General features: G+C 50.6%; 1 protein-coding gene across 2 annotated transcripts in view; it reads right to left on the reverse strand.

Moving 5' to 3' along the window:
• The window catches only part of WWC3 (WWC family member 3), a 118,388-nt gene extending 96,606 nt beyond the window's left edge, over positions 1 to 21,782 (reverse strand). Inside the window, exon 1 of one of the 2 annotated variants that reach the window (XM_081793144.1) lies at positions 21,109 to 21,782. In XM_081793144.1, the coding sequence (XP_081649270.1) occupies positions 21,109 to 21,392 (284 nt within the window). In that variant the 5' untranslated portion in view covers positions 21,393 to 21,782. The remainder of the gene's footprint in view (positions 1 to 21,108) is intronic. The other variant, XM_081793145.1, reaches the window with a different exon arrangement.
• Between the last annotated feature and the right edge of the window lie 658 nt (positions 21,783 to 22,440).

Consider the following 22,440-nt stretch of genomic DNA (forward strand, 5'->3'; position numbering starts at 1 on the left):
AGAGGCCAAACAACATGGCAGGTTCGGTGCCGGTCCTTCGGGAGGCCCAGGCCATCCTGTACTGTGCGTGAGCATGAGGAAGGGCGGCCTGCTGCACATTTACCGAACGCCCAGAACATTCTGGAGAAGGGGGAGCGGGGAGCCGATGCTGGCGGATTCTCTATGAACTGCTGGATTCTCTGTTTCAATGACACCTGTCCATTCAGTTAGGTCACCAGGCACCTCTAACTGCTGCTTTGCCATGTGGTTATTTGTTTGGGGTGGGGGGAGAGGGGGCTTATCAGAACCCAGGGTAGCTTGAGGGTAGGAGGCTGCCCTTTGGAGGGGGTCGGTTTGTTTCTAGAAAGCTTTCTAGGTGTCGTAGGATGCCTCAAGAATCACTGGTCCAGATCTGCGCTTCCTGAGCCTGGCTGCTAATTGAACCCACCAGAACTTTTCCAAAACAGACACCAGTTACAAATCATAGCGTCCAATAAGGGTCTAATATCCAGGGAGTAGAAGCAAATTGTCAAACTTAACGACAAAAAGGCAAACAACCCAATGTAAAAACGGGCAAAAGGCTTGAATAGATATTTCTCCAAGGCATACAAATGGCCAACAGGCACCTGAAAAGAGGCTCACTGTCATTAGTCATCGGGGAAATGCACATGAAAACCACAACAGATACCACTTCATACCCACTAGGATGGCCTTCTTTTCAAAGAGCAAGAAAGCAAGCAAACAAGAAAACAGGACGTAACAAGAACTGATGTGGGTATGGAGAAACTGGAACCCTCATACACTGCTGGTGGGGCTGTAAAATGGCACAGCCACAGTGGAAGACGGTTGGGTCGTTCTTCCAAAAGTGAAACGTAGAATTATCATACGACCCAACGAGTCCAATCCCAGGGACATACCCAGCGATCCCGAAAGCAGGTCTGCAAACAGACACCGGCAGTGCGTGTTCACGTAGCTCTGTCCACCACAGCCAAAAGGCAGAAACAACCCAAGTGTCCGTGAACGAACAAAGGGACAAACACAGTGGGGCACTCCGTGTAATGCAACGGTAGGTGGCCATAAGAAGAAGGCCCAATCTCTGCTATGACATGGATGAATGTGAAAACATCATGCAAGACCCAAAAGACCGTATCGTCTATGATTCCACTTATGCGAAACGTCCAGAACTGGCAAACAATAGAGACAGAAAGCAGCCTGGAGCTGGAAGGGGGGAGGAGTGAGGGGTGACAGCTTAATGGGTACAAGGTTTTCTTTTTGGTGGTGAAAATATCTTGGAGCTAGATAGAGACAGCGGTTGCACAACACTGTGAGCATACTAAATGCCACTGGATTAACCATTTGCAATGGTTAGTGGGGGGGTGGGGGGAAAGGCTAGTGGTTAATTTCATGTTATGTGAATTCTGCCTCAGTCTTTAAAAATAGGAGAATCGCTTCTCGGCCTTTTGCCTAAGATCAAGTGTAAAAATAGGAGAGAAATGGGTCAAAGCGGGCTTCCTCTTGGACCCTGCTGATCAGAATCTCCTAGGGTAGTGCTGTGTGTATGTGTGTGTGTGTGTGTAAATGCAAATAAACACAAATATACAGCACCCCAGGTTGATCTTGCATCTAGGTTTGAAAAGCACCAGGTTGCACATATGTGCAACTTTAAATTATTTTTTAATTTTTTTTAATGTTTTATTCATTTTTGACAGAGAGAGAGAGAGAGAGACAAAGCATGAGCGGGGCAGGGGCAGAGAGAGAGGGAGACACAGAATCCCAAGCAGGTTCCAGGCTCTGAGCTGTCAGCACAGAGCCCGACGCGGGGCTCGAACTCACGGACCACAAGATCATGACCTGAGCCGAAGTCGGACGCTCAACCGACGGAGCCACCCAGGCGCCCCAACATATGTGCAACTTTAAATTAATACAGAAATGAGAGCATTTCGGTGGCTAAGACCTCAGGGTTTTACCTGATGCTGCACTCATCCTGGGTAAAGAGTATGGCATGCTGTCCCTCCCTCTCTCTGGAAAAAAAAAAAAAAATCAACGCATTTTTCAAAAATATAAATAGACACATAACATTCAGAAATACAAAGCCGGGACAAAATCCCAGCTACAGGGCACTCAAGAGCAACGTGACCAGGACAGTGTGCCCATTTAAAATCATGCCCCCACACTGATGGAAGGACCCAGAGTGCAATTTACACAGATGAATGCAAACTGGACGGGTGTCCTCAGTAAGCACTGAGCATGACGTGTTCATGATGAACATGAAATAAGAGCAAACGTTAATGGACTCTTAGGGGAACCAACCAGGACCAAAGGGGGCAGGGGAGCTGGAAGCGGCAGCCCAGACTAGCCCAGCCAAAGGCCGACCGCTCGGACCGTGAGCCGGCTAACCGTCCAGGGCTGGTGACGGCATCGGGCCGAAAGGACCTGGCCCCGTGACTGTCGATGGCAACAGACAGTCTGAGATTCCTGAGGACACCTGAGGGGCAAGGGCCACCTGGGAACAGAAATATGCCTGTGGCTTCAAGCCCATGCTGCTCGGCCTCTGGCACGGTAGACGGTTCCTGCTGGTATTTCAGAGATCTCGTTTTCTGAATACTGACCAGAGATGGTGAGACACCGTTTTATTACACAATTCCACCGGAGGGGAGGTAGTTACCAAGAGGGACCACCGCACATAGCATTCATTTACTCCTTTATAAGCAAACCGCACTGCGATCGACACTTTCTCCAGCACTTTCTTTTCCTTGCTTCTGGAGAGTTCTTTGATCCTATCTTTCGAGCACGTGTAAGACCTAATTATGAAAAGAACGACGGCCTAAAGGTCACACTTTCATTTCACCTTTACTTTCACGGGAAGAACAAAGAACTTCAGTTTCTTTGGAACCCATTAATTAATACAAGAATGTTCAACTTTAATGTAGGGCTACTGTTTGGGTGACAAAAAAAACCCCAACCACTTACACCTCCCAGCTTTGCAAACGTGACCAGCTGACTGCTTTACAAAACCAATTCCAGTAACTCACATGCCTGTGTTACCACCATGTCATTGGTCGGCTTCACGGAAAATTGTCCATTTTCATTTCTTTTACCAGTTCTGTATATGCCAAAGCACCTTCTTCTACTCTGGGTGGAGAGGTAAAGCAACCAGCCACCAGTGAAATGTAAAAAAGGATCCTGGGAAGGGGGCACCTGGGTGGCTCCGTCGGTTGAGCGTCTGACTTCGGCTCAGGTCATGATCTCGCGGTCCGTGAGTTCGAGCCCCGCGTCGGGCTCTGCGCGGACCGCTCAGAGCCTGGAGCCTCCCTCGGATTCTGTCTCCGTCTCTCTCTGCCCCTCCCCCGCTCGCACTCTGTCTCTCTCTCTCTCTCTCTCTCTCTCTCTCAAAAATAAAATTTAAAGAAAAATTAAAAAAAAAAAAAAAGGATCCTGGGAAAAAGAGGAACGACTCAGCGGCATGCTTGTTATTTTCTGTCACACCATCGATGAAGAGCTCAGCAGTGACACTGACCAGCTCCTGTGCAATCCAAGTCGTTTAAACTGCCATGAGCTTGGTGAGTGTTCCAGGAACTAATCCCACAGCTCTGGAAGGTGGAAGAACCAGCTTAGCTCTTACTCCTTCCCCCACCACCCGGCTGGGATTAATCCACATGGTTTTCTAACCCTGAAAACAACAAAAGCGTGCCAAGGGTGTTATTTTCCCCGGTGCAAAAAGCGATGGCAGCCACTGCAACCGACGAAAAAGTGGCTACCAGCCACCCCAAAACAGATGGGAAGAACGTGATAGGTCTCTCCACTTTACACAAGATAAAAATCAGCCCATCTGAAGGAAGCGCAGACTTTGATCCCAAGTATTTACTGAGCTGGCACCAGATTTCAAACCGAGATGCCGGCGATGACTCAGGGAAACGTGCGTTTCATCAGTTACGTGTTTATAGAGAACTTCAGGGTGACCCATATTTTTAAAGGGGCTGGGTGATATACGGCATAAGAAAAATGCTAATTAATCATTTTAAAGGCATAATGGATAATAAGTACACGAATCTGTATTTAAAAGTTGAAAGTGGGTGTGTCTACGGTTCTAAGAGCCGAGCATGGGGAGCTGCTCCAAGAGGAGTCGCTGGTTCTGGCCTGGAGAAGCAAATGCCGCTCTGTCCTCCCTGCCGCGTGCGTGTGAGTGCAAGAAGCTATTCTTGGTAATCCTCGACATTTTTGTCAATGTGCCATCTGCACGCTGACGTTCGGGAGGTGTAGGATCCCGGTGGAGGGACGCTTCGGTTTCCGATGTTCTGGCTTTTAACACTGAGATTCAGGGGATGACAATCTCGGTTAACCCGGGGCCAGATCAATCAGAATGATCCGGGTGCGACGCGTTCGAAGCGGTCCGTGGACGGCCAACGACACGGCGCCACGGCGCTTCTGAAGAAAAGTCACCCGGTGACGAAGCTCTGCCGCGCCGGCCACCGCGGGCTTGTGCCTTATTGTTTTAGACCCCAAACCATCCAACCATTAGAAAGCAACCACCAGCCACTTGCTCTTAAGTAATAATAAAACCTCAGTTTCTAAACACAACAATTTGTGACATCATATGGGCATCGGCGTGCCCCCGCGAGCAGGGTCGCAGCCTGAGCGCCGCTGGCACAGGGGCCGGGTCACTCTCTGCTGTGGCTGCCCTGTGCCCTGTGGGACATCGAGCGGCATCCCCGGCCTCCGCCCGCTGCACGCCAGTACCGACCCCTCCCCACAAACTGTGACCACCAGAACCGTCTCCAGACATTGCCACGCGTCCCCTGGAGGGCGAAACCGCCCCCAGCTGACAGCCTTGGTTTTGGTGGAATCGGTGAACCTGAGGGCCGGGATAGCTTTTACAGCTGTGGCCACGTGCTGCTAGGAAAATATCTAAGTTAACTGTTGAAGTGAATGTTAACGGTTTCTCGCTGCCTCCCTGCAGCCCCGGTCCACCCACTTACCCATCTCCCACCGCCGGCAGGTGAGCCGCGCAGGAGTGAGCACTTTCCAGAGGCGGTGCTACGGACATGCGCTCTGAGAGCCCCCCTTCCAAGGCCCCAGTAGCACAGCGTTTTGGGTAAACTTAATTTCATCCCCAAAGTAAGTCTGTCCGTCAAATATCCAGCCTGGGGCACAGTGGAGCCTGCTTAAGACTCTCTCTCTCGGTCCCTCCCTCCCTCACTTGTGCGTGCTCGCGCGCTCTCTCTCTCAATAAATAAATAATGTGCAGCCAAAAGCTACTAATACACACACGAAAACTGTGCAGATAGTGCACAAGGTTGCTGAGAAGATGTAGCTGAAGATCTTGACCTTGAATCAACTTCTCCTGGTCTTAATAGCTGTCCAATATTAAGTATCCAACATTAATTACGGAACAAGATCTCATCATATGATGTGAATTCTTTGAAAGTCCCCAACATCACTCAGTGCTACAAATACCAAGTTCCAGAACAAGATGATGCTGAAACCTGGAAACCAATAATTCGGTATATATTTGGGGTATTTTCAGATTTATATCCAAGCTAATACAGTAACAATGAAAGCTAAACACGCAGAAGCTTCGGTTGTGTCGACACGGTACACAAACAAGCATGACATCATTTCTCGGATTGGCAAAGTAGGGCCTGTGGGCCAAATTCAACCTGTTTCTTGTCTTCATAAATAAAGCTTTACTGAAGCACAGCCAGGCCCATCCACATTTAGGGATAGCCTCTGGCTGCTTTTGAGCTACAACAGCAGAGTTGAGTGCCTGCGACAGAGACCCCGTGGCCTGTAAAGCCTCAAATATTTTCTCTCTAGCCCTTTACCAAGAAAGTTTGATGGCCCTGCTCTAATCTGTTCACTCTCTTTAGTAACATTTCACTTCCAGCAACTTCATTCACTCAGCCCACAAAACCAAGAGAATGCAAAGAACAGCTTCAAGCAGAGAGGAAAAATAGTTATCATGAACTCTGAGTGCCTGCCTTTACACTGGTGGGTCCCCAGGGCCACACAACTACAAGGAAAATAAGGAAGCAACTCAGAAGCGGAAGAGAGATGATGGAGAGAGGAAAATTTGATAGGCAGAAGAAAAAAGACTTTGAAGACCCACAATGCTGAAAGACTATTTACTATGATCACAAGAACAATTAAAATGTGTCTACTATGCACTAGACATTGACCTAAGTGCCCCCATTTTATGGAAAAGGAAACTAAGGCTCAGAGAGCCCAAATACTGCCCTAGGGCACACACCGAACGGCAGAGCCAGGAGTCAGACTCAAGATGTCTACGTCTAAAATGAGGGCTAAGCACACTTGGGTGGTCCCTATGGTTAGTGGTCCATTCCAGGACTTATCAACGGCCCTGTTCACCCATACAAACCCTAACTATCAAGAAAATGTCACATTTTAATACACCCAAGAAACAAGAAGCATGTAGTACAATTTTAAGAGCTTCTTCCAAAAAAATGTGTGAAAGAGAAGAATGCTGACATTTAAAGGCCCAAGTATCAGGGCGCCTGGGTGGCTCAGTCCGTTAAGCGTCCGACGTCAGCTCAGGTCATGATCTCACGATTCGTGAGTTTGAGCCCTGCATTGGGGTCTCTGCTGTCAGTGCAGAGCCCACTTTGGATCCTCTGCCCTGCTCTCTCTCTGCCCTTCTCCTGCTCACACGCTCACTCAAAAATAAACACCAAAAAAATAATAATAAATTTTAAAAATAAATAAAGGCCCAAGTGTCAATCGACCCTTCAGCCACAAACTGCATTACAATCCAAACACTGCCACATAATCAGATGTCACATCAACTCTTCTAAAACAGAAAGCAGCGCCGGTGAGTCCTCCTAGAAGGAAAATTCCTCTGAATGAAGGAGGTAGGTGCCTTCATGAAAACCACCTATGTTTTTGATCGAGTGATGATCACCAGGTTGTTCGTGGCGGTGGTCTCCCCTTACGGTTGGCAACACTCCTGGACAATGTTAGCATATGGCTTCTTAAGGGTACCTGGAGACTTCAGGGACATTTCCAAAAGCTTTTTTTTATTGTCCATTGCAGCAGAGCTGACATACAAAATGCTACATCGTATGGACACTCTGAGGAGCCCGGAAGCCTTCTGCGTGGCGAGCGGCTGCCAACTCTCATTGACATTAGCCTGGTCTGTCCCACCACCAAAGCAAGGTAGGCACCGGAATGTAAGAACAGGTTCGCTTTATAAGATTTTTTCAAAACAATTTTATTGAGGTATAATCTACATACCATAAAACCCTCCCTTTTTACGTATACAATTCACTGATTCTTAGTAAACGTGCCGAGTTGTACAAAACCTAATCCAGCGTTCGAATGTTCTCATCTCCGAGGTAGCTCCCTTTCCCACCTCCGGCCCCAGGCAACAACTAGTTTTCTATCGCTATGGGTTTGCCTTTGGGGGACATTGTGCCGTCTTATGTGTCTGTTTCTTTCACTCAACATCATGTCTTCGAGGTTCATTGATCCCTTCCCTTTTCATGTGAAACCCGCTCGGTACTTGGGGGCTGTATCTAGTGACTGCACACCACAGTTTAATGCTAGGATGGGTGTGAGGCCGAGGAAGAGCTGGAGAAAGCAAAGAAGGTTCTTCACGAACCTCCACTGTTCAATGGATGCCATATGACGTCACGAGCCTAAATGAAAAGCAGCCTGGGAGCACTTCTAACAAGTCTGTCAAGTGCACGGAAGATAAATGAACACTCACAAGAGAGATATAAAAGAAACATACAATAGTCGGCTTGAGGCATCCAAATGCCAACAACTTAATAGTTCTAAACACTCTTGGAGCAGAAAAAAGACATTAGCGGAAAAACCTGGTGAAATCCAAATAATGTCTGGAGTTTTATGAACAGAAACATATCCAAACTGGCTTCTTAGTTTTGACAAATACACTATGGTGACATAAGATATTAACAATGGGGGGAGCTGTCTTATCTTTGCAACTCTTCTGTAATTCTAAAACATTCCAAAACAGATGTGTATTAAAACCAACCAACCAACCACTGGTCTGCATTCAGCCCAGGCCTTTAGCTATCTTATGTGTCTGTTTCTTATGTGTCTGTCTCCTAAAGCAAACACGGGGGAAAGCACTGCTGCCGAGAAAATAATTGCACCTAAGCAGCACTATAATTATAGTACTTATATGATCACAAATATCAAGGGACAGTCTAAAGGGTCAAAAACAGAGGACTACTTAATAGATGAGGCCCAGACGCTCCGTGGCAGCCTGCACCCCCAGTAAGAATGTCCGTGATGGAAACTGCAGACGCCACGAGATAAACACACACGAGCGAGGACGGCTCTGCTGGCTGCAAGTGACAGAGACCCCAGTTCAACCAGCTTTGGAGGGTTAAGTAGACACTGTCAGTTCACATTTCACGTAAGAAAAGGTGCTGCGGGCAGGTAGCTCTAGAACCTTCTTCAATCAGCTACCATCCACCTTACCAAGGGTGCAGCCTTTTCTCTCTGCCACCCTCGGCTTCTTGGCCAGCTCCCTCCTGGCTTTTGTGGCAGCGACGTAACCACCCAGCTCCGGATGTAGGTAGAGACGGGTCGTCAATTAGCAGAAGGAGGAGTCGCTTCCATGCAGGTCCTGCAGGAACGAGGAGCCTTGTCCTCAACTCTGGCTGTCCCGCACCTCCCCCTGCGCTCACGGCACAGCTCTGGGCCACGTGCTCCTGCCTCAGCCAAACGCAGGCAGGCCCGGCTACTGCCACTTGGGGCCAAATAACTCCTCGTGGTGCTGGGGGCTGTCCTATGCACTGGAGGACATCCAGCAGCTTCCCTGGCCTCCACCTCCTAAATGCCAATCGCACCCCATCCCCACTCCCCAGCTGTGATGATCAAAAATGTCTTCAGACGTGGCCAAATGGCCCCGCAGGGGCAAACCCACTCCCAGCGGAGGCCCACCGGCTCTGAGCAAGCAGGACTTCAGCAGGAGCTGCAGAGAGGGCCACATCCCCTGAGCCAAGGCAAGGGTGGGCACTCCAACAAAGCGGGGGCTCTGACCGCAGGCAAAGACGACTGCTCTTGAGAATTCTAGAATATTTGAGAAAAACTAAGTGGAACACAGAAATACACAAGTAAGTCAAACCTGTTTCTAGGGGGGCACCTGGGTGGCTCAGTCGGTTGAGCGTACAATTCCTGATGTCGGCTCAGGTCGCGATCTTGCAGTTTGTGAAATTGAGCCCCACGTCAGGCTCTACTCTGACAGTGCAGAGCCTGCTTGGGATTCTCTCTCCCTCTCTTTCTGCCCCTCCCCGCTCTCTCTGAATCTCTCTCTCTCTCTCTCTCTCTCTCTCTCTCTCAGAATAAACATTAAAAAAAAACCTGCTTCTACATGCATAATTACATTCAAAAAACATTTACTGAGCACCCACTGCGTGGTAGGTATTGTGTAGAAAAGGAGAGTAAAATCTAAATAAGTTAAAGGAAAGGAGATGGTTTAAATCAAAAAAAAACAAAACAAAACAAAACTATAACTGCTTGGTCCCTTCATTCTCTCACTTTTCTTTCCTTTTCCTTTTTATTTTGAAATAACAGATTCACAGAAAGTTGCTCCTTCTGTGGAAGGGAGGCTCCTTTACCCAGTTTCCCCCCATGTCACGCCCTGCGCAACTACAGCACAAGGCCAAACCAGGTGACCGACACCCCCACAGCCCACATGGCATCCGTGTGCACGTGAGTGGCTGTACACATTGTGTAGTAGTTCCGTGTCATTTTCCCACATGTGTAGTTTCTATAACCACAATGAAGACGTAGAAATACCCTGCCACCACATGCCTCCCTCGAGCCACTTTTATAGCCACACCTACCCCTGCCCCCCATCCCTAACCCTCAGCAACCACTAATGTGCTCTCCAACTCCATGTTATTATTTTAGGAATGCTATCGGGGCGCCTGGGTGGCTCAGTCGACTAAGCATCCGACTTCGGCCCAAGTCACGATCTCACAGTCTGGGAGCTCGAGCCCCGTGTCGGGCTCTGCGCTGACAGCTCGGAGCCTGGAACCTGCTTCGGATTCTGTGTCTCCCTCTCTCTCTGCCCCTCCCCTGCTTGCACTCTGTCTCTCTCTCTCTCTCTCTCTCAAAAATAAACATTAAAAAAAAAAGAATGCTATATAAACGGAATCCTACCAATTTCTTTCTGCGTCTCGGTTTGCTCTGAAGAGGAACAGGCTAATGAAGGGCCCTCCCTGTAACACTGGCCCCAGGGGGTCTTTTCTGCCCCTCCAGGTCTGTGAAGGGGGGTGTGAAGGGGCAGAGAACAGCTGGGTTTCTTCTTTCCATCTGCGTGTTCTTAGCAAGCAACATATGTGCACACACACAATTCTCTTAACGGGCCTTTAAAACCCACTTCAGTTCATAAAGTACAGGGGGGCGGGTCCACTTACCCAGGAGCACAAAAGAATGAGTCCTTTACTCAAAATTCTCCCAGGAACTAAGGTTTTTTTGCACCTTCAAACCTTAGCTTTTTTCAACTGTGTTTCTCCCAGCTCTACTGAGATGTAATTGACATATAACATAGTGTAAGTTTAAGGTGTACAATATGATGATTCGATAGGCTTGTATATGGCAATATGATTATCACCATAGCGTGCGCTAACACCTCCATCACGTTACCCGATTACCATTTCCTCTTTGTGGTGACACCATTTAAGATCTACTCTCTTAGCGATTCGAGCGTATGACACAGTACCGTTCACTATAATAACAGTGCTGTGCAGCAGATCCCCAGAATTAAAAATGTATCTTTAATGAAAATCTTTTTAAATGTGGTTATTTTCCTGCCTTCTTATACAGTCTTAATTCGCATCCTATTTAAATGATCTAATCTAACTCTACCGGTTGTCATATGACAGATACGACGTCCTTTTCGTTTTTTTAATGTTTATTTATTTTTGAGAGAGAGAGAAACAGAGTGTGAGCGGGGGAGGGGCAGAGAGAGAGGGAGACACAGGATCCGAAGCAGGCTCCAGGCTCCGAGCTGTCAGCACAGAGCCTGATGCGGGGCTCGAACTCACAAATGGTGAGATCGTGACCAGAGCCAAAGTCGGATGCTTAACAGACTGAGCCACCCAGGCACCCCTACGACATCCTTTTCCGAAGAAGTTTCTATGGTGGGGTTCCTTGACTAAATTAAGGTCCCCACTGGCTTTTATGATTCCATGCCCCTTTCCTCTGGTAAGACTTCCCACTGGGGTTTTCAGGTCTTATCCTGTGCCACCCCCCACAGGTCCCCTGACCAATGGTCCCCTGACCACAGGTCCCCTGACCTTAATTACTCCTTTTTTTAAAATTGTTTTTTAATGTTTTTATTTATTTTTTAGAGAAACAGACAGACCGAGTGGGAGAGGGGCAGAGAGAGAGAGGGAGACACAGAATCCGAAACAGGCTCCAGGCTCTGAGCTGTCAGCACGGAGCCCGACGCGGGGCTCAAACTCACGAACCGTGAGAACATGACCTGAGCCAGAAGTCAGTTGCTTAACTGACTGAGCCACCCAGGCGCCCCAATCCTGTCTTCTAAGATCAGGGATCAGCACACTTTTTCTGTAAAGAGCCAGACAGTAACGTTTTCGGCTTTGCGGCCCACACGGTCTCTGCCCAGCCACTCAACTCTGTCCTCGTAGTTAGTTGTAGCTCGAAAGCAGCCACGGAGTGTGCGGCTAAGCTCCAATGAAACTTTATTCGTGGACGCTGAAATCCGAATGTCACATAAATTTCACAAAATACTACTCTTCTTTTTATTCAACCATTTGCAAATGGAAAACCCATTCTTATCCCACAGGCTGCCCAGGAACAGATGCTGGGCCGCCCCCTCTCCTAAGACTTCCTGGGGCCGGCCACTGCATCTGGGAAAGAACCTACACTTACACGCTGGTCCATCTAACGACAAGTATTGCCCTTCTCCTTGTACAGGTAAGAAACTCTGGGCACAAGGAAGTTCAGGGATTTGCACGGCAGCACGGCGCTGGTGGCAGGAGCTGACCTGGGGCGCCCGCGTCGTCCGGCTCCAGGGCTGCCGCGGTCCTGACAGCCCACCGCGAACCACCCCGGCACCGGCTTATTATTCCACGTGGGTTCTTCTGTTTTCCCCAGCGGTGTTTCCATCTCCCCGAGGAAAGCGGCTAGGTGATGTTCATTTGTTACTCTCCATGGCCCCCGGCACAGACGTAGCATCTAGAGCGGGGTTTTTGTTTGTTTGTTTGTTTGGGGTTTTTATGATTTTTCTTTTTGCATCTAGGTTATTGAAAAGTCTTACTGTACATATTAGTTTTTTTGGCTCCCTGTCCCTCACGTTGAAGAGAAATGTGAAAGATTTTACATTTCTCTCTTTCTCAAAGTAACAAATTAAAGGCTAAATTAAGGAACAAACGAAAAGCAAAAATCTCTTTTCTTTGATTGTCAATTGACTTTTCTTAGAATGTGCTGGCAGCTCCCGCGGGCAAGTTCATGCAGCTGCCCTCAGTTAGGATCACGTGAGGGCGTATCCTCGTATTAAACCAGAAGCAGAAGCATAAAACCAGACCCCTACAATGGGGATGAGCCTCAAAAACATTAGGCTAGATGAAAGAAGCCCAACACAAAAGGCCACATAGCGTACGATTCCATTCATTCATTCATTCATTCATTCATCCATTTTATGGAACTGAAATAAACCCTTTCACTTATTTATGCTTCTCCATTTTGTTTAGAACCACCACCACCACCACCACCTTAATATCACTGATGGCCCTTCCCCCTCACCCTTCCTCGGGCTGGCGGGTGGTTAATGGGGAAATGGCCCCCAGGGATGGGGCCAACCGTAAGAGCCCTTGGGGAGGTAATGGAACCCAAGTCCCCTGCCCAGGGGATGGGACACCTGTAGATCATATGATTCCATTTGGAGGCAATGTCCAGAACTGGCAAAGCCAGAGGGCCCGAAAGCAGCCTGGGGCTGCCAGGGCCCACGGGGGGTGGGGGAGGGAACGGGCAGTGGCTGCTTAGTGGGGACAGGGTTTCCTTCCGGGGTGAAGGAAAGGTTTTGGAACTGGACAGCGGGGGCGGCCGCACGACACGGTGACCGAACTGAATGCCACGGAGTGGCTCACTTTAAAATGAGTAATTCTGTTATGAAACGTACCTCAATACAACGACATGGAAAACAATGGTGGTAGATCCGTAATATTCCAACAGTGGCAAGAGCACCGGGACTTATCATTAAGCAACAGTGTCAAGCCACGGGGGCAAGTCGATAGCATGATCCCGTTTCTGTAAAATCCCCAGACAGAGGTCCAGGTTCATGCACATGTGTTTCGGCAGAGTGTCAAGAAGGGACCAAAGGACACACAGCAAGCTGTTATGGGAGCTCCCTCTGGGAAGGGGCAGGCGGGGATTTGCACGCACTCTGCATGTTCATGCACGGTTTCGTTCTCGGGTGGCAGAAACGCTTCAGTGGCTTCCCCGTGGAACAGAAGGAACACCCCAGGTCCCCGTGGGCCTCGACGCGTGAAAGGGCAGCCACAGTCGGTTCCACGCACAGCTGTGCACGGGAGCACGGCGCCAAGTGAGGGGCCACAGTTGCCGTGATGCCAAACAACGGATTTTTACCGAGGTTCCCGCGGCTCGGCCGCGTCCATCAGCTGATCGGTCACGTGAAGTGCATCAGACGTCACAAACAAGTCCCGCAGGCTGCAGAAGGGCCCATCGGGACAGCATCACCCTCCCCTTTAAACCCGCTTCTCTTCTCTGAGAAGTGGGCCGGCGTGCAGGAAGGGCATTTCCGGACAAGGGAGAGAGAATGGAGCGAGGGTGCAACCAAGGTGTGCGGCCTCAGCCAGACCCCCCTTCCCCCCTGCACTGGGCTCTGAGTGCCAGGCCCCACCTTGCACATCGGGACCCGGCTGGCCAGGCGGGCGTGACCCTGGCCCCAGGCCTGACCTGCCAGGCGAGGTCCGCCAGCCGTCCTGGGCCAAACCACCCCCCCCCCCCCCCACCGTCCAAATCCTCACGGGCTTCACCTGAGCTCTCCCGTCCGTCCCAAGATCACAGACACTTCCCAGGATTAACGGAGACCTGGGGGAAAAGGGCCAGAAAACATTTTCCCAAGAGCCGGAATGAGCAGTTCCCAAACAGCACACAACAAAGAGCCATTTGTCAAAATTCTGAAATTCCAAGCGCGGTGACAGAACTGAACATACCTACCTAAGCCCAACATCGTAACACCGTGTGGAGCTGTGACATCATCTTCGGAAACAGCAATCTACTCAAGGCTCGTGTCAGGGAATAGAAACTCAAACCTAAAACACGGGCTACCTAGGCGCCACGTGCAGAGGGCGCCGGGACTCAGAAGACCCCCCCACCCCCCCAGCCGGTTCAACCATGGACAGCACTACGGAGGGGCCACAGCAAGCAGCGAGCAAATGAGAACAGACAACAGCTGATCACAGCCAGCCCAAGCCTCGTGTTTTTCAGGGAATACACGAGGTCATGTTTACATTCTGACATTGTAAACATAGGAAGGGTCATTTTTCTGTGAGTAGAACAGCTGCAGTTGACAGGGTGGAATTCAAGCCACGGCCACTTCCTATAGTCTGTAGGGACACCTGGACAAGGACGGCACTTCAGGGCAGCCTCTAATGCTGTGCCCTAGCCACCCGGTGGGGCCGTACTCGGCAACGAAAAGGAAGGAAGCACCGATCCACGCTGCGACACGGATAAACCTCGAAGAGATCATGCTGAGCAAAATAAGCCAGACCCGGGAGGCCACAGAGCATATGACTCCACTTAGATGAAATGTCCAGAACAGGCAAATCTACAGGGACAGAGAGCAGATTAGCAGTTGCCAGGGGCTGGGGGCGGTGGAGAGTGACTTTGGGTAACAGGTACAGGGTTTCTTTTTGGGGTGAAGGAAACGTTCTGGAGTTAGTGGTGATGATGGCACAACCTTGTGAATATACTAGAAGCCACTACCTACACAGTGTACTTTGAAATGGTACATTTTAGAGTAAGTGAATCTTATCTCAATTTTTGTTAAGCGGGGAGAATTTTCAGGGCAAATCCAGTGGATCCATACCCTCAGAGGCCTGCCCCGCACTGGAGACGGGCACCTTCCCGTGGCACAGAGCTCCACGGGCAGAAGGGGTCCGTCTCCCACGGTGGCTATCCGGTGTCCTGGCTGAGCTTCCCACACCATGGCAACGCCGTGCCCACCTTGGCAGTGCTCGATCTCCTGGTGGTGCCGAGGCTGGTGCTTAAGACCCACCAGAAGATCTCCCGCCTGGCTCGATGACTCACCCACCCAAGTGCAGGGCTTTCTGCCTAAGGACCAGCCTAGCCGACTCCCTTTCTCCTTCTCTCTCACTTCCTTAGCCCCTTTAAAGAAATAAAAAGAGGGCCCACCAGATAGAAAACACTGGAGATTCCGCAGCTCCACGAACAGCCTTTCAAGATGCCCTCACCATGTCTGTCAAGAGCTCCCGATTCCACCTGCCTTGATTCAAGTATTAGCTAAATACTGTGCCCTTGTTTTCATCACAGTTTCTCTCGTAGAATCCCTGCCTTTTCTAGCCCCGCTGCTCCCAATCTCTCTCAATCAGGCCCTCACCATCCATGAAGACCTCCCAAGAGTTTCCAACTGGCCTCTTCTCTTGGAAATTCACCCTACCCACCACCCCACATTTGGCCAGCGCATCAGATGACTAAGGTGAGACTCCCCACTATTCTAAAAGGAACAAGGACTCCTAACTGCTGGGAGGAGCTAGGGAGAAAATGGATGTAACGAGCGTACTAGCACAGTACCCCCTAAGCATTCTACAAGCACCAGCAATCGCCGTTATTATCAAAGACACCAAGCTGACCAGATGCTTCCATTCTCAATGGGAAACAACCCTCTTGCCTCCCTCTTATAAGGTCCATGATTACATGGGGCCCACCCGGATAATCGGGAACAATCACCTCATCTCGAGATTCTTAACTTGATCCTACCTACAGATGTCATTGTAACATCTTTGGGGGAGCCATTATTCTACCTACCACGGGGTGAGGGAGAGGGGGCAAAATATCAAACAACAATGAATGCAAGATAAAAATAACTGGTGGGTATAACACAGAGCAAGGGGCACAGTTACCTGGCCAAGGGAGGGTCACGTCCAGGTAGTAGACATGGGCTCAACTCCGGAGTCAGACAGACGCTGCCCCTCTCTGGCTGTGGGCAGTGAGGTTACTAAGTCAACCTCCCTGTCCTGTTTCATCACCTGCCCACCCACACTCCGTGCGGCCACTGTGGGCTTTCAGCGACAGCATCCAGACAAACACCTAGAGCGCTTGGCACACGGTCAGCACTCCACTTCTGTTGACCATCATCACAGACCTGAGGGATCTCAGTGGGGAGCAACCAAGAGACAGGAACAGCACGGTGAGGTGTGTAAGCCCCACGGAGGCAGGGACCCGTCTGCTAGTGCTCGCCACTAGAGTCTCAAACCCTGGAAGAGCACCCGAGACAGAGAGGCTGTGCAACAGTTATCAAATGAACGAACGAATGAACACAGAGGTAGGATGCTTAAGAGCGGGTGGGGTTTGGGCAGCTGAGTGGCATACCAGAAAGAGCACTGGTTCCGGGCCAGAAGACCCAGCTCAACTTCCCGTCCGGCCCATCTGCCGGCAGGACGTCCCCATAGCTGTGGTCTTCCAGTGTGAAATGAGAGCCTGCACAAGACCGTCCTCGCTCTTCCAAGCCCAAAGTTGAGGGTTCCAAGCTCTGCGTGCTGTTACCCAAGGCTCACCCCCCTTACACAAAGACTCTGGGTCAGTCAAATTGACCTCATTTATCCTGAACACGCAGCACTTCCTGTCTCCGGCACTGTCCTCACATGCCTCCTTTTCTTCCCCAGCTCCAAGAGAGCACGCAAGAAACCCTCAACCTAGGAAATCAATGGAAGAAGGTGAAGACCCCGCAGGCTCAAATGAGCCCTCCGTCCTTTTCTCAGAAGCCATCACCACCTGACAATGGTGCTTGGTGACCACTGTCTTCATTGTATATGTCTGTCTCCCATCCCCCAGAAAACCCGGGTCTCCCCATCCACCTTCCCAAGAATCTCTGTAAATACTTCTACATTTTACTGGATTTAAATGGGAATAACTGAATTCAGTAGCATTTAACTCTGCTTAATTTTACCGAACGTATCGGAAAGGCAACCAGCAGTAGCAAAGGGACCTGGACTAGAAGAAACTCACCAGGCTCGCCGGGTGACTTTTAACACATCACTTGACCCATGGGCTCCTGAAGCAGAACCTACTACAGAAGGTGAAACATTATTTCCACTTTCAGAATCAGAGTGAAAAGGGAGAAGAGGAAACTTAGAGAGTTCCAAACATCCGGGATCTATTTTCAGAAATGACTTTTCCATTCACTTTTCTTAAAAAAAAAAAAAAAAAAAAAAAAAAAAAAGGAAGGAAGGAAGGAAGGAAAGAAAGAAAAAGAAAGAAAGATACTAAGCCAAGAATAGACCAAGAAATGACTATTGATTCTTCCAGGAGCCCACCCCTTATGGCCTTAAAAGCAAGATGCTCCCCCATGTCCATACAAACAGTACCTATTCTTCAAAAAAAATGAAAAATGGAGAAATCATTGCTTATTTATCAGAAAGTTTATATAACCCAGAAACAGATTCTGTGGAGTAAATACAGTAAACCGCCCATTAATTAATACTGAATAAAAGTTCTAAGAAGGGGGTCATGATGTCACCTGGCTCTGTCATATGGGGCTCCAAACCTGGCAAATTCCCAAACCATGGATTGTTTTCTCCATAAAGCAAGAGCCTGTTCAAAGGAATTTTAATATACCACAGAATGTCTCCAGTTGGAGCAGGTCAAATCCCATCTCGTGAACAAATGGGTCTCTAAAAGCTTATGTCATGATATCATCTGGGTCTCCCACCATCGTCGGGGTTATTTACATTCTGTTCAACCTCAAGTGTGATCTGGTCCACCATTCTTAAGCTGCCCAAAGTTGGTATTCCAGTGTTGCACAATCTCAACTGAGCTACAAGAAACAGAATGTGAAGTTTCGATCACTCAGTCCGCCTATAGGATGATATCGACACAACCCCACAGGGAGCACACATATACACAGCTGTCAAAAGCACTCAAGGTTTTCAAAGGAGGCAAAAACGTTCTTCCCAAATTTTCTGCCTCAACAGCAAATACCTTTCTGTAGAGCAGTCATTGAACTCTGAGTTAATATACGTAGGATGCATATGTGCAACTAATGTAAACCACACAAGGCTCATCCACGGGAGCTACGAGCCATAGAAATGATGAATTCACTTTATATTTTTTAATGTAAAACCCTTTGTTAAAGGATAAAATCCTTTGTTAAAGGAAACTATGAACATTATACACACAGTACTGATCTGCAGAGATGGTGATTTTTAAACCTGAGGCGGGGGGATGGGGGTGGGGATTCAAAATCAAACTAAAAAAACTGCATTTTGGAAATACTGAAATTTTTTATACATCTGTAGCCACATCTGTAAAGACTGTTCCCTTGGGCTTGCAACCTCTTGGTTGTGACTCCAAAAAGAAACGATACCTACAGTAATTCACCAACACACCCCGAGCTGTGGCAGTATCAAATGTTGTTAAACACAACAGTGAATGGAATTACTCTAAAACCCTAGAAGAGATTATTTACAACCCTCGGTCCTCAGTTATTTTGCTTACAGCAGCATATTTTACGCTATTATAGCTTTTACTAAATCATATATGAAATCATGTTTTAAGTCAGCAACAATTTTCGCCTAACCTACCACATTCACGTATTCCTTCAAAATCTCGTTTTCTTTAAAAACCTATTTGTGTATCTGCCACTCTGTCAGTTCTCTATTTGGAAGCTGTTTGGAGAAAGTCCTTGAACAGCGTCTTCCAGTTGTGTGACTCAAACACAACTCAAAAAGGGTTTCAACTGTCAGACGCACATGGAGAAAATGTGCTCCGACAAACCGTTTTTTCCATATGATAAAAATCAATTACAACCTTAAAGGATAATCAGTCACCCATAAAAATCAGCAGGGTTCTGTTTTGAAAGAGGAAAAAGAATGGCTATTACACCATACACCATTTACACCCTTCGGTAGACTCCACTTAAATGTTTGTGGCTTGCTGAACATTCCATACATATTTCGGGCAAGGTATTATGGGAGCTGAAGTGCAAGCTGTCCCCTGCTGAATTTCACTCACTATAAAAACAATGTCTCATAAAAGTATACACATGTTTTTACTTTACAAAAAATGTAAAATATGCACTTTTGTTCACTCAATCGACACTTTTAAGCATTAGAAACGGGGACTTCTAAAAAATCTATAACATAAGCAATGTCTGAAAAGGGGGAAAATGTCATTCAGTTCGTGCAGATTTCTGGAAAAAAGAACATACGAAATGTGTATGAAGCACACAGAAAGGAAGATTCTACAAGCTGACTTCCATTGGGTCTGCTCACCTATGCCCTGGGTCATACCATTAAAATGGAAAGTTTCACATTTATATTTTTCATCTTGAATCCCCACTCCGACGTAACCACAACTGTTTTATATTACCCTCATAAAATGAGCCTTAGCCTTTTCTAAGCCAAACGGTGTTTTTAATTGGTTCATTTTCCAGTTGTTTGGGTTTTTAACAGACATACAGCATAAAAGGGCGTTACACTCCAAGCAGTTCTACCAATTCCAGAACCATCCAAGGCTTGATCAAACAGCTGTGGCTCTAGCCTTTGGTTAAAATTATTATATGATCTCACCTGATTTTCAAAATAACCAAGCATCTTTTTAACCCATAAAACTGTGCTAAGACTGATCTAAGTTTCTGAGTCCAGAAGTTTGCTGTGTTCAGGGAAAATGTTAGGGAAGCACGATCCTTTGGCTTTGTTTTTCCCTATCTGAACCCACAGAGATCTTCAAACAATAATGCAGCAGCTTCCCTCCTCCAAAGTTTATTTTCAAATGCCAGTGCCATGCAGCACTGCCTTTCCTGTGCAGGTGAGGGGAAAGCAGGACCAATGTCACCAAACTGAACCTTCTTAAGTCTTGAAATCACTGGGGAGCCAGCACTATTGCCTTTCTGGCACCCAGCAAGGTATCAGGTAACCACCAGAAATACTCGGTTTCAACAGAATCCCCAATTCCACACACACACACACACACACACACACACACACACACACACACTGCATCTCTCCAAAAGCCGCCGAGCCATTGAAACCAGCAATCAAACAGAAAGTTAGGGAAAAGCGTCATTACATGAACTTAATTAAATGCAATATGGTAGTGCTTTCAGAAGAATCCTTTTTTTCTCCTCCATGGGATTTATTTACATGAGTAAGACGACAACTTGGTGCCCTGTTCACATCTTGCACAAAAAGGAAACCTGAAATTCAGCTCTTGTTTTTCGTTTACCCCAAAAGCATCTGGGTCTAATCATATTCCATTCTGCCTGCAGTAGGCAAGGCTCTTTCCATCAGAATTTTACCTCAATTTTTAAGGCGCTACAGAGCAACCATCATAGTTTGGGAGCGGGCTCTCCCAACTGCAAAAGAACTGGGAATCCCTGAAGTGGCCCGTCTGGCACCAGTTTCTGGATGGAAAGTACGCTGAGCCCGCCAGACAAGGAACCCACACCACGAAGCTGGAGCGCACGTTTCGGCTCCAAGATGACAGCTCATCTGGCCACCGCGGGGCCGGGGGCGGTGGGCCGCTGAGGCCCGGCAGGGATGGGCGAGGCCGCGGCGGAAAAAGGAAAAGAGGGCCATCCGTCAGCCCCGGGAGAGGAAATTCCAGGCGCCCAGCTTCCAGGCGCCGGTCAGCGGGTGACGTGAGGGAACCAAGTCACTGTGTCGGCCCCGCGGCGGGGGCCGGGAGGCGGCCGGGGCTCCGCACTCCGGGGGCTCGAGGCCGGGAGAGGGGGCGCCTCGATCCTCGTCCAAGGCCCCGGGGTGGGGGCGTGGAGGGCCCGAATCAACGCCCGGACCCCCGAGGACGCGCGATCTTCGTCCAGATCCGGAGGCCTCCCGGTGTCCTCGATCCCCTCCCCGAACCCAAGGGATGGAGCGCCCGGATCCCGGCCCGCACCCCCGCCCTTACCGGTCGCGCGGGTCGATCCACGACGTCTGGCGCGTGTTGTGGTCGATGTAGAACACGCGGCCGTCGTAGTCGCGCGCCTCCTCCCAGCCGGCGGGCAGCGGCAGCTCGGCGCTCTCCCGGGCCCGCGGCGGCGGCGGCGCGGAGGGCGCGGAGGGCGCGGGGGCCGCGGCAGGGGGCGCGGGCGGCGGCGGCTCCCGAGCGGGCTGCGCGGGCGGCTGCGGCTCCCGCGGAGCCTCCCGCGGCTCTCCCCGCCGCCGCCGCCGGCCGCCGCTCAGCCACGGCATGACGGCACGGGCCCCGCCGCCGCCGCCGCCGCCCGGCCGCCCCGCGCGCGCCGCCTCCTCAGCCAGCACTAAGGCCCGGCGCCCGGGGCGCGGGGGCGGCCGCGGGGAGCCGCCCGCCGCACCCGGTGCATCCTCCGCCCGGCGCCCGCGCACCGGCGCCCGCCCGCTGCCCTCTTGGCCCTGCGCGCCGCCGTCCGCCCGCCCGCCCGGATCGCTCGGATCGCCGCCACGCGTAGAGTCACAGCCCCGGCGCCGCCACCGCCGCCACCGCTGCTGCCGGCGGCCCCTCGGTTCCCGCGGCGCGCCCGGCCATCTTCGTTCCTCGGCGCGGCCCGGTCGGGAGGGGGCGGGGCTGCGTAGGCCCCGCCCCTCCCACTGCTCCGCCCCCCTCTGCCCCGGCCGCTTCGACGGCCCCGCCCGCGACCGCTGCTAGTCCCCCAGTCTCCCTCCGCTGCTCCGCCTCCGAGCTCCCCGGGGCTCCTCGGCTACCCGCTCCTCTACCCCCGAGCCCCCGCCCCCGTCCGCTGCCGCTCCTCCGGCTCCCCCGCCGGAGGCGCCTTCTCCCCTCCGCCGCTGCTCCTCCTTCTCCTTCCCCTCGGGCTCCGCGCGCTCCTCCCTCTTCCCACTCCATCACCTCCCTCCTCCGGCCCCGCCGGGAAACCGCGCGGGGGCCAGGATGGGCGCCGCCGCGTCCGCCCGCCCCCGGGCCACCGCGAAGAGGAAAGAGGGCCGGGAGGACGGCACCCCACCCGAGCTGCAGGCGCGGCCCGCCCCGGGGCTGACTCCTGGGACCCACACAATTCCCGGGGGAGAGGGCGGTCACCTCACTTTACCCACTCCCGGGACTTGGAAGTCTGGGGGCCTCCCCTCTGCCGACTTGGGGTGGGGGAGGACAGCGCCTTGGGTCTCCCGAGTGCCCAAGACGGTCCCGCGAGGGCGGGAAATGCCCCGGAGGGGAGGCCGAGGGAGCTGGGGAGCTGGGGGAGGAAGCCGCGGCCAGTCGTCCTGGGTCGAGCTGGGAGGACACACCTGGGAGCAGGGAGCTGGG

This window comes from Panthera onca, chromosome X (assembly GCF_046562875.1).
Source record: "Panthera onca isolate mPanOnc1 chromosome X, mPanOnc1 haplotype 2, whole genome shotgun sequence".
NCBI classification, from domain to species: Eukaryota; Metazoa; Chordata; class Mammalia; order Carnivora; family Felidae; genus Panthera; species Panthera onca.